This window comes from Balaenoptera acutorostrata, chromosome 2, assembly GCF_949987535.1.
Source record: "Balaenoptera acutorostrata chromosome 2, mBalAcu1.1, whole genome shotgun sequence".
NCBI classification, from domain to species: domain Eukaryota; kingdom Metazoa; phylum Chordata; class Mammalia; order Artiodactyla; family Balaenopteridae; genus Balaenoptera; species Balaenoptera acutorostrata.
Window position 1 is genome coordinate 35,716,918 of NC_080065.1, and position 12,785 is coordinate 35,729,702.

Below are 12,785 nucleotides of genomic sequence, written 5' to 3' on the forward strand. Positions count from 1 at the left end.
GAGACATAGAGTTAAATCGGAGAGCTAAGACTTAAAAAAGCAGAGTTCTGTGCTTGCGGTAGGTGTTCGGCAAGTATTTGCAGAATGAATGCATGCATGTATCCAAGAATGACAGAACAAGATGCAAGAACGTAAACAAGAGCACAACGGCATGATACAGACTTGTGGTAATGGAACTGGCAGAACGTATTCATCATACAAAGAACTTTCGCAATTACTTTAAATCTTTTTAACCAACACTCTCTTTTTGATTCAATTTTATTTTGTTAGCAAGGGATTGGCATTGGCTGTGGGAGAAAGCAGTCCTGGCATATTTCACTGCTGACTCTCCTCATTAGGGAATAAAAAATGGAAACATCATAGGAGTTTAAGGAGGAAAAGAAGCATTGCGGATCTAAGAGAGAGGAGACTTCAGAGGTTGGCAGGATTTTCATGAAGCACGTTGCTTTTCATTTGGCAGGTCCTGATCTCTGGAAGGTCCTGATGTTTTTCTTTCCATACGATCCCAGGGAAACAAACAGCAGCTCTCTCTTTTTTTTTTTTTTTGGCTGGCAATCCTAGGAAAAAAACAAAAGATTATCAAATCTTAATGATTAATAGAACTTCAACTTTGGGTCAATCCACCCACCCATTTATTCATCCTTTTATCTTGTTGTACCATAATGTGTGAGATACTGTCTAGGTGCTGGGAGAAGAGTGAGATTTAAGATATAAGACACATTTCCAAACTAGAGGTGCTGTTCATCTTGTGTCGGGAGAGTAAGTGTGATTAGTGCTGGAAGAGCAGGGGGGAAAGTGCTCAGGGAGCGTAGACAGAGAACTGATGCCTGAAGATGCTGGAGGAGATTTCATTGGAGGTGTTAATTGGCCTGGGTCCAGAATAGAGGTTTTTAACCCTGGCTATAGATTAGAATAACCAGAGGATTTAAAAGAAGAAAGGAAGAAAAAGAAAGAAAGAAAGAAAGAAAAAAAGAAAGAAAGAAAGAGAGAAAGAAAGAGAGAAAAGAAGAAAAAGAGAACCATGGCCAGGCAATATCCACCACAAAGGTTCTGGTTTAATTAACTTGGGATGGATATCTGTTTTGTTGTGTTTCTCTTTTTGCCCTTTTTAAAAAAATTAACCAGGTAAATACAATGAGTAACTTGATTGAGAACCACTAGTCTGGAAGAAGTAGAAACACATAAGGAGAGGGAGGTTGGATTGGTTGATGGAGGAGAAAGTTGCAGAGCCTTTCACCCTAGGTAAATAGTATGCAAAAAGAAAAATGACGTCTTAAGGTTTTCAACTTCATGAAGGGGGTCAGCCCAGTTTGTGTGGAAAGCTGGAACTGAACATTCTGCAGAAAACTGGATACCTGGAAGAGCTCCCTCAATGGAAAGACTCGCAAGAAAGGTTTCACTGTGGTCTAGTGTCTCAGCAAGGAACTCGTGGACCATCATTGATCAGGCATGAAAAGTCAACCAGAAGATACCAGTGTTTACAAAAATGTGATACACATATAGGAGGAGGGACCTTGATTTTCATTATCTATAAATCCAAAATGTAGAACTCAAACCAAGACATCTACATGAAAAACTGGTGCAAAGGGATGAAAACAATGGGGCTTCCCCAGAAGCAAACAACCTTAGGATTACCTTCACTACCCAGAGTAGACAAAGTTCCCACAGGAAACAAATTCCACTGAAGACGAGGCCTGCGATGAAAAATTCTTAAGTACTCAAGGAAGAAAAAAATGCTATGAGAATGAGTACATGCAGAAACTATATATTCTGGATCAATCTGAGAGAGACTTCTATATAAACATATTTAACATGTTCAAAGAAATAAAAATAGGAAAAATCCAGTAGGCCAGGAAAGAAAAAAAATAGACTTAAAACAAAACAAAACATACAGAAATTAAATTTATTTACAATTTAATTAAAATTATTTTATAATTAAAATAATTTTTTAAAATCCTCTATAGATTGGTTAAACGGTATAGCCTATACATAGCTGAAAAGAAGAACTGAAAAATTAGAAGGCAGAGCTGAAGAAATCACAGAAAGTTGCAGAATAGTCCACATAGAGAGAAATAGGTAGAAAACAGTGGTCTTGAGTATGGATTTTTGGAGACTACTAATGCTTTTTGGAATACAGAACATTGGGTTGACATTTTAGATAGATGAGAGACAGAGATAGTATATAGGAAAAATCAATTATCCTAAAATTTCAGAGAAATCTAAACATGTATATTGTCACCATGTTGTTGAGTTTCTGTGTTTGCTAAGAAGGGCAAAAGACATTCCTGTAATATTAAAAATTTTGTAAAAAAATTTTTGTAGCAGTAGTTGAAAGTATGTTTGAATGATAAACTTGAGACTGTGAATCTTTGTTTGAGGAAACTGCATAATTGTTTCAGACATTTTGTTGTAGGAAACTGCTTATTCAATCAAAAATGTAAGCTATGCTTTCCATAGGAAGTTAATCTAATTAGCTAATCTTGTGATAATTAACAGTTGAGCTAAATCTTACTTATCTATTAGGATTCTAATTAATTCTACCAGAATGAAAGACCAAGGAGATCCTCTTAGTATTAGAAACAGAGCTAAAGTCATTCTTCCTTGAAAAAAGTAAAATAATATGATTTCAGATGATTAGCTGTAAAAAGTGCAGAAACTCAGTTTTCTTAAACACTAGTAAAGTTAAAATTGCAAAATTAAAATTCAGTAAATACCATTTATGTAAATTTTAAAAATCCAAAACAACATTGAGTATTTTCTTATTGGTACAGATGTATTTAGTACAAGTAAAAAATATGGACTGGAAGGATACACTCTAACTTAATGAAAGTGACTATAAGAGAAGGAGGGTGAAGGAAAGAAAGAAATAGGTGAGAGAGATTAAGAGGTACAAAATATGAGTCAGGAGTATGGAATGTACAGTGTAAGGAATGTAGTCAATAACTACATAATATCTTATATGGTGACAGATGGTAACTAGACTTACCATGGTGATCATTTTGAAACGTATAGAAATATCGAATCACTATGCTGTGTAACAGGAACTAACATAGTGTTTTAGGTCGATTATACTTCAAAACCAACCAAATAAACAAACAAACTCATAGAAGAAGAGATCAGATTTGTGGTGACCCGAGGCGGCGTTGGCAGGAGGGGGAAGCGGATGAAGGCAGTCAAAAAGGTAAAACTTCCAATTATAAGATAAATAACTACTAGGGATGTAATGTACAACATGGTAAATATAATTAACACTGCTGTATGTTATATATGAAAGTCGTTAAGAGAATAAATCCTGAGTTCTTATCACAAGGAAAACATATATTTTTTTCTATTTCTTTAATTTTGTTATTTATAGATGAGATGAGGGATGTTCACTAAACATTGTGATAATCATTTCATGATCCATGTAAGTCAAATCATTATGCTGTACACCTTAAATTTATACAATGCTCTATGTCAATTATATCTCAATAAAACTGGAAAAAGAAAAAAAAAGAAAGTGACTGTATCTGAGTAGTGTGGGAGAGAAGAATGGACCTGGGCTTTTTTTGCAGGGGAGGTGATGTGGTACAAAGTACTCTATTGTATCTGTGATTGTTCTTCTTATAAAAGGGTTCTGAAGTATTTACCTATATGCACACACATATATGCACATGATGAGTATATGTCCACCTGGATGTTTGTTATATTTCTGTAAGCTTTTCTCTTTATATGAACATTTTTTATAATTAAAAAGTAATACAATCATTACAATTTATTATTTGTTTATAGTTCTGTTTAGATGTAGAGGTAGATTTTTAATTTGAGTGCTAAATGACACATAAAGGCTGATTTGTCTATTTCCACTATTCATTCAATCTTTATCTTCTGTCTATATGGATAATCTAGAAGTCTAGCGCAAATTAATTCAAGAGCTAGTTTTCAAATTAAATAACCCCCAAATGTATGTTTTTGTCCTTAATAATATCAAAGGAGTTGTTCTCACCTTCATAGATTTTCTATTTTCTGATTTCACAGGCAACTCCCTTGAACTTGTTTGGGCAGGAACACAAACATTGTCCGTCCAGCAGAATCACATTCCCTCCATTTTCGCACGGTTGGCATTTTCTTACACTGAATTCATTGATGTAGTCTGCAATGGCTCTTTCCAAATTTTGTTTCTTTAGGTGTGCATCTTTTATTTTCACTGGAATCAGATCATATATCGGAGACAGCTGCAAGAGAGCAAAACATTTAATTTTAGGTCTTTTTCTATAGACAGACCTTGTGCAATATTTTTCACTAAATTATTTATTCATTGCTTCATTAATTCAACAAAGGCTTATTGAATGATTATTATTGCCAGATAGGATGTTAGCTTTTAAGACTACCAGTGATCAAAACTAGTCATGATCTCTGTAATCATGGAGATCCCATTATGGAGGTAAGGGGACTGATATTAAAATAATCATACAGACAAATTTTAAATGGAAACTGTGACTAGGTGCTATAAAGGACAGGTATATGTATTTTAACAATGAACAGTCAGGGATTTAAAGTTTTAGCAGGCTAATTTACTGACATATTGTGAATCCTTTTTGCTGCCTTTTTTCTGCCTCCCCTTTTCCAGAAGGTAGGAAAGTGCTTGTGATCTCTTGTCTAAGAGGTGGTTTGTGTGTGATGCCAAGTCCAGAATGCCCCTAAAGGCAAACTCTTTATTGATATTTTTTTCTCTAAAAGCCTGAACTCATTGATAAATTTTTGTTGGGAGAAGGAGTGTGGGAAGAATGCCACCAAGGTGGGGGCATTCCTCCAGTCCAGGAAGAGGGTAGAGTTAGCATGTACCTCAAGTAGCAGGAAACCATAGCTAGATCTCTAGCAGCTATTTTGGGAAGTAGCAAAATCTTTGGAGTGCCCCTAGGGAAGGTGGCTATCAAGGAAGAGGCTACAGCTTCGTCAATGACTCCCATGCCCAATGTTGGCATGGAAAGTTTGCAACCACCTGACTTCAAGTGAACTTGTAAACTTGAACAATGAGGTTATCAGGATGACCACCGTGGACTAAATACTTATATATATCGTATCTTCATTTCCCAGACAGAAGCATCAGGACAAGCAAGAGCTACCCTGAACCCCATCCAACAAATGAATGAAGGATGAATTTTCCAGCAGCATGGAAGGATGGGATGTCAATGTCAAATTTAACTATACTAAAATAAATGAAGTAAAATGATTTATTTTGTACACTTAAATTCCTGGAGTAAGATATATAGTTGCTACCATTGAATCAGGGAAGTTTGGAAAGGCTTTCCTGAGAAAATGACTATGAAGTTGAGATTTGAGGGTGTTAAGACAGAAAGAAGATTACTCTAGTAATATAGGGCAGAATTCAAAAAATTCTTAGTTATGTTACATATATAACACATATAGAGTATACAGGGCTATGTTTTATGTACATATGTAAAACACATATAGAAAACTTGTATCATATGCCTATTTAATGTAAGCAAATTCAATTGTGTGACTATAAAGGTGTTTGAGTAGATAAACCGTAAGAAATTGAGACACTTTGGTGGCACAGTACTTTGAAATAAGAGACCACAAAATTTAGAAGCAATTGGAATCAAAAGACAAGATTAAAAAATATACCACAGGACTTCCCTGGTGGCACAGTGGTTAAGAATCCACCTGCCAATGCAGGGGACATGGGTTTGAGCCCTGGTCCAGGAAGATCCCACATGCTGCTGAGCAACTAAGCCCGTGTGCCACAACTACTGAGCCTGCACTCTGGAGCCTGCGAGGCACAACTACTGAGCCCGCATGTCACAACTACTGAAGCCCGCGCACCTAGAGCCCGTGCTCCACAACAAGAGAAACCACCTCAATAAGTCCACACACCACAACGAAGAGTAGCCCCCGCTTGCCACAACTAGAGAAAGCCGGCGCACAGCAACGAAGACACAATGTAGCCATAAATAAATAAATAAATTTATTAAAAAAAATAGTTATATATATATATATATATATATATATATATATACACACACACACACACACACACCACAAATTCCTGCCGAAGAGTAATGATGGATTAAATAAAGTCAACTAATCCTTTTTCTGAGGACAATGAGAAAAGCTGAACAAGATAAAAGTAAAATTAAAAAATTTGCTTGAAAGCCCTGGAGAACTAACAAGGTAACAAAACATTACTAGGCTAAGATCTGGGAGGAGGTGGAAGTTCAGTGAGGTGAGCCCAGTACTTCCGGGTCACCAGTCCCCTTGACACATTTCCTAAATCAGGAAGAGGCAGTCGAGGAGCTAAGAGGTAGAGCAGCACGTTACTGGGCTGGGGAAAAAAGTTTGGAATTCAGGACAGCAAAGGTAAACAAGTTGTTCTTTGGGTTGGGCCCCAAAGGACTGCAGCCCTAGAAGTAAAAGGGAATTGGAATTGAGGTAGCCCTGGCAAAGACTGCAGCTGGTTTTAAAATAATCCTGAGTCATTAGTACCCCAGAGGCTTTTCAGATACAAATATATATTTCTTTTGAAGACAATAAAAGCATCTCAGGCCTCAAGCTACTCTGATAGCAATTTTTAAAGTATAATATCCAGCCCACAATAAAAGTAACTAGGTACACAAGGAAATGAGCCAACGTGAATGAGAATCAGTAGAAATAATAGAAACGAGAAACAGAGCTTGGCAATGCCAAGATTTGAGTTATCAGACGTAGACTTTAAAACAACTATGTTTACATAAGTGTAAGAGACAAGATTAAAAATTTTAGCAGAGAACTGCAAATTATTTTTAAAAATAGAAGATTTGAAAAAAATAAAGAGAATTAGAACTTGCTATATAATATACAAATTAATGGACTGGTTAAATAGCAGATGTGACACAACTGAAGTAAAGTTAATGAATTGAAATATAGGTTAGAAGAAGATATTGACAATGAAGCATGAAGAGATACAAAGTCAGGAAATACAGAAAGACAATAGGAAACATAAAAGATAGAGTGAGAAGGTAAAAGATCTAGGTAATTTGAGTCCCCGAAGGAGACGTATAAGAAGCAGTATTTGAAGAACTAATGGTGGAGAATATTACAAACCTGGTGCAAGGCATCAAGATACTCCATTAATGAAAAGCAAGGTTAAAAACTGTTCTTTTCACACCTAGGCACATTAGAGTAAAATTGCTAAAAAACAAAGATAATGGAGAAGATCTTCAAAACAGTCTACTTTGAAAGTAGACCAATGCTTGATTCGAATAGATACAATAAATAACACAATATAAATTGTTCTAGGACAATGAGATATTCCTAGTGAAATTTTTAAAAAAGTGACCTTCAAACTTATAGCACACATAAAAAACAACTCTAGGTTGATTGTAGATTGAAATGTAAAAGCAATACAATAAAGGTTCTGGAAGATAATATATAGGAGAGTATCTTCAAGACCTTGAGGTTGGGAAAGACTTCAAATAGGACACAAAAGCACTAACTATAGTGAAAAGAAATATACATTTGACTACATTAAAGAAATCAACATCATAATTCCTGATACGAGGCACTAAGAAGGACACAACATCACTTCTTTGGTATTCTTGCCAAAAATGCAGAACCTCAATCTACTCTAGGCCTAAACTGAGAGACAGTTGACACAATAACTGATCAATGTTCATCAAAAGTGCCAAGGTCATGAATGACAAGGAAAGTCTAAGGAACTGTCACAGACTGGGGACTAAGGAGACATGACAATTAAATGCAGCACGGGATCCTGCTTGGATCCTGGAACAGAAAAAAGGACATCAGGGGAAAAACCAGTGAAATTTAAATAAGCTCTGTGATTTAGTCAATGGTAATTTTTCTGATTTTGATAACTGTACTATGGTTCTGTAAGCTGTTAACATGTTGGGGCTGCTGGGTGTAGGGTACGTGTGAAGTCTGTGCTGTTTTCGAAATTTTACTGTCTGTACTATTTGCGCAATTAAAAGTCTAAAATTATTTCAAACTAAAAAGTAAAAAAGAGGATATCTGTTATCAAGAATACTATTGAAGGGTGAAAGTTCTCCAATGAAAGAAGACATTTGTAACAATTTTATGTGAGAATAGGCTCATATCCAGAATATATCAAGAATTTCTACAAAGTCACCACAACAATCCCCTAGCATAGTCTTTTATGAATTAGCACGTAGGATTCAGATTTCAACTATGACGTGTTTATTTGGAAGAAAGAAATCTCTTACCAATGTTGCCTCACTGGCACAAACAACATAAGCCTGTGGTGGAGTTATCTTGATTTTCAAGAAAAGAAGTTCATTTTGTCTGACCTTTCAAAGGAAAGTCAAGGCCAGATAACTGAAGATACAAGAATAGCGGGTCTTGGAGAAAATACAGTTTGGATGAAATGCATAAACAGTGTTTAAACAGATAAAGAGGAAGGATGTGCAATGGCAAATAGTTTCAGAGGAGCCTCAAACCCAGGAGTCGAGAATCCCACAAGAAGACAAAGAACGATTAAAATATACTTCTTGAAGTTTGCTTGAAGAATAGCATGTTTTTCTAATGAACTTTGGCCTGCGGTTAACTAAGAAAACAGTTTTCATTTTTCTCCTATACTAGCTAACTCCCTTCTATTTCTACCATTTTCCGTGGATGTAATCTATCACACAACATGCTAAAATACAAATAAATTGACAATACTGTTTGATATTAAGTACATTTAGGTTTCTTTCAGGCTTCCAAACTGATGAAACTATATGTACCAAATGTAGTTTGTTGAAAGAATGAGTGTTTTTTTTTTAATTGCTATACAAGAGAGTTAGGAATGATTTTTACTATATAATTATAACTGTAATGACTATAACGTAGAACACTGGTACCACAGCTCTTTAAAATTCTGATGTTCTTTAACATCTGGTGCATCACTCTAAGAGTTGTATAATATAACAAAAATGGTAGATAAATTAATTCATTATTATTCAAAGTTGCTCCAGAAAGAGCTTAATCTAACTTGACGTGTGTGGATAAGAGTGGTTGAGGGAAATGAGGAAAGGAGAATTGAGAAAGAACGGAAAAGGCAAGATAAAGGCAAAAGAAACACAAATACACAAAATTCATGCAGGAGGACCCATCCATTTGCACAAGGTGAGTCATAAATTTGGTTATATTTCCAGCACATTGAAAAAGACAACTGAATTTTAATGATTATTTGCATGTAAGAAAAGCTCACCTGATTCCCAAGAGAAACAAAATGATCCTTGAAACTGAGAATTAAGAGCTGTATCTCCCATGAGTTCTCATAAAGGGGACATTGTATTTTGTAACATCGTTTCAGTAAATAAAGCAAGAATAACTTTGTTCTTTAGCATGCAAAACCAAAACTTTTCAGGAAGCCAATATGCTGTATGCTAGCTCTGCAGATTTTTACTGCTACTGCTCTGGAGGAAATCCTGAACTTTTTCTCTCTCAGGCAATCCTTACTAAATGTAACTTCTCTCACCTGACATCTTTATAACTAGTTTGTAGCAGTAAGCTTAAGAAAACAAAGTTCAGCTATTCTATTGAGGTAAAATGTAGAGCCATTTGTGTTAATATTCAGGTAAGCTGGAATGGAATTAATACACTTTCATGAAAGTTGAAGACTATGACAAAGTCAATATTGAAAGAGAGACCCAGCCTATCTCCTCTGCAGGGAAAAGGGCTGAAGGAAAATTCTTGGACTGGGCCAAGACATTCCTCAAGAAGCGATCTGGGGTCTGTTGATGCACAAAGAAAAGGATAATCAAAGCCACAAGACTCTACTTAATACAGCATGGTCATAGTTACTTTAGTGTGGAAAATAAATATAAATAAAACCAAGTGCTTTACTTAGAAAATCTCAGTAATATATTTAAACAGCCTTTAATTTAGAGTGATATAACTTCTTCCTGTTTCCTCCAAGAGAAACTCTTTGCAACATAAATACCTAGGTAATTGACAAATTGCTACAGAGAATTAAATATAAACCAGTTTAGTGTGAGTGGGGAGAGGTTTTATCAATTCTTTACATAATTAAATAGGAGAGCCAATTATTTTAATATTAAGGTCATCCCCAGTGCTTGGACATGTCATATGCAGACAATGGAATGCTTCAAATTACCAAAGAATGAATTAGTGATTCTAGATTGTTTAATTACCTCATGGAAATGCCAGTTAACCAAAGGACCACTTGCATTTATGAGAGCAAAATAACTTGGAGTCTATTTCAAGGTCAAATTAAGCTACATCTCAGGTCTCTTTAGAGATTTAAAAGCCATACGAAGTCAATAAAAACCATAATATTTTACTATCTTTTGAACTTCTCCTCCAAGAAGATAAATTTAAAAAGTGTTTCATGGTGGACTAACTATGGTTGCCTTCTTCTTAGGCAGAACATTGATATGAAAAGTCCAGGTTTCCAATTCATGAAGAAAGAAACATACAGCTATTTTAGACAGAAGGCCCACCAATCTAAAAATCTGGGGGTCAATAGTTGCCCTTAAAAATAAGATAAAACTATATTTTGCATCCAGCCAGTAGGACTGTGCCAACAGAGTTGTGAAGGTTTTTGAATAGTTCTAGTAAATCCAGTAGTAAATCTTCAGCAGATACTTTTTTGACTTGAGATTTTAAAAATCAGCTCTGGAATATGATGGACTATTATTAAGACCTCCTCAGAGAACAGTCTTGGATCCATACAAGGACAGTTGAACTTCCTTTGTAGAAATGAGAAGACAAGACACTTTAGGTGTCCATCTGAATGTAAACATCCACCTAAATCAATTTTTTTCTTGTTTGTTTGTTTGTTTGTTTTGGTCACGCAGCTTGTGGGATCTTAGTTCCCTGACCAGAGATTGAACCCAGGCCCTTGACAATGAAAGTGTGGAGTCCTAACCAACTGGACCGCCAGGGAATTCTGAATCAATTCTTTTTTTATTTAAGATCTTCTGAAACAGATTTATTTCACTGAGTTCAAGATAATGAATTTAAATATTATTTAAATATGACAAAATAAAAGGGGTCTCTTCTGATTTTAATTTTATATACGGGCATGCTAATTTGGACAACTTTTTTCCTCTCTTTGTCCTAGTTTTGGGACAAAATATGTGAAGACTCTCACAGATGTGCTTGCACATTTACAACTGGGTAGATTTCCACAACCTAAAGGGAGAGTACATTACAATTTTCCAGTTTCTGAGTTTCTCTCTCACATAAATGAAGTAGTTTTGGTAGTTTCACTCATTCTTTAAAGACAGTAATGAAGAATGAAGGAACACAATTCTCTAATAACTAGTCCTATCAAAAATGTCAACATGTTGGACTTCCCTGGCAGTCCAGTGGTTAAGACTCCACACTCCCATTGCCAGGGGCATGGGTTTGATCCCTGGTCGGGGAACTAAGATCCCACATGCTGTGTAGTGTGGCCAAAAAAAAAAAAAAAAAAAAAAAAAAAGTCAACATGTTTATAACTCAAGTTAATCAAAAGGAAGTAGGGGGCAATCAAAGATAAATTTGACCCGAGGGAAGAAAATTGTGAAACATACAGGGAAAATTGAAAGCTATAGAAGAAAGTAGGAAAAATACTTTCTAATAATATCAGGAACAAAATAGCAATAAAGGAAAACACATAGCCTTTATAATTAGTTTGGGGAGAGAATGATGAGGCTAAATAACATTGGCATTTATATCTTTACAATTATAATGTAGCTTTTTCCCCTTAGGAATAAGCACCAAAACTGTAAAGTCCCAAAAGGTTTATAAACGGAAGATTATTATAATCAAGATACAAAAAGGAAAGGATTTCCTGACCATGAGAATTGTTCACTCTTGGTCTTATTTTCTGAGAACTTATGAACTTCCCTTTCACAAAGGCCCTTGATAAATACAATTCTCCTGTGTTGGAAGTGGTGGTATGATGTCACCTGAAAGCAAGGGACAACTGGGGCAGCAGGAAGGGAACTAACAATTTCTGTGCAACTATTTTGTACCAATCTGTGCTATAGTCTCTATACAAGCAATCACATTAAATCCTCAAAATAAACATGGAGCCCTGGAGAATTCAGTGTTGCAGAAGTCAGAAAAGATTACACATCTAGTGAGGAGCAGAGACTCAGACTCAGCCCAGTTGGTCTGATGCCCCCTCTGTGCCTTTCTTCTATGCCATGCTTCTCTCAGGGATGGGATGGGAGTGCATTTGGATGCTCACATCTCTTTCAGATGAAGTTAACTGTTCATCTGAACCAGCAATTACATTTAGTAAGAAAATGACAAAATCTTCTATGTGAAAATAAATATTTCTTACCTTTTGATTTATGAGCACTGGAGCATCATTTAAGGAAGAGGCCCAATTTACAAAGTCAGTCACATTAATCATCCTGGCTCCTTTGAGAAGCTTCTCTTTCAGTTCAGTTGCATGTTTTCTTGTTCCTCCTCTTATGAATGAAATAACATCATCGATGAGGTCGTCACTCATGAAGTTTTCTGAGAAGAGAAAGAAGACATAAGTGAAGCATGTATAGTTCTGTGACATCTGATAGACATTTATTGAACCCCTTTCATAAGGTATAGTCTAGTACATTTATTGAATTTTACTTATAAATATTACTTATGTAATTTTTTTCATCCCAAATCTCCAAGGGTAATTTTTATTAGTAGTCAATTATAGATTTCAATCATCTTTTTAAAGAAAATATAAATGGTATGATGCTTGAGATACATTAATAATTTAAAGTTCATCACCTAAGCACATGCACACATGGGAACATGACTCTTGATTGGATACATTTTTTGTT

The 12,785-nt window shown here is 35.5% G+C and overlaps 1 protein-coding gene across 1 annotated transcript in view; it reads right to left on the bottom strand.

Moving 5' to 3' along the window:
- Window positions 1-224: 224 nt before the first annotated feature.
- Window positions 225-12,785, bottom strand: part of C9 (complement C9) — a 54,993-nt gene continuing 42,432 nt past the window's right edge. Inside the window, 4 exon segments of the mRNA XM_028169033.2 lie at window positions 225-557; window positions 3,986-4,109; window positions 4,112-4,214; window positions 12,296-12,474. Coding sequence (XP_028024834.2) covers window positions 4,012-4,109; window positions 4,112-4,214; window positions 12,296-12,474 — 380 coding nt within the window. The 3' untranslated portion in view covers window positions 225-557; window positions 3,986-4,011.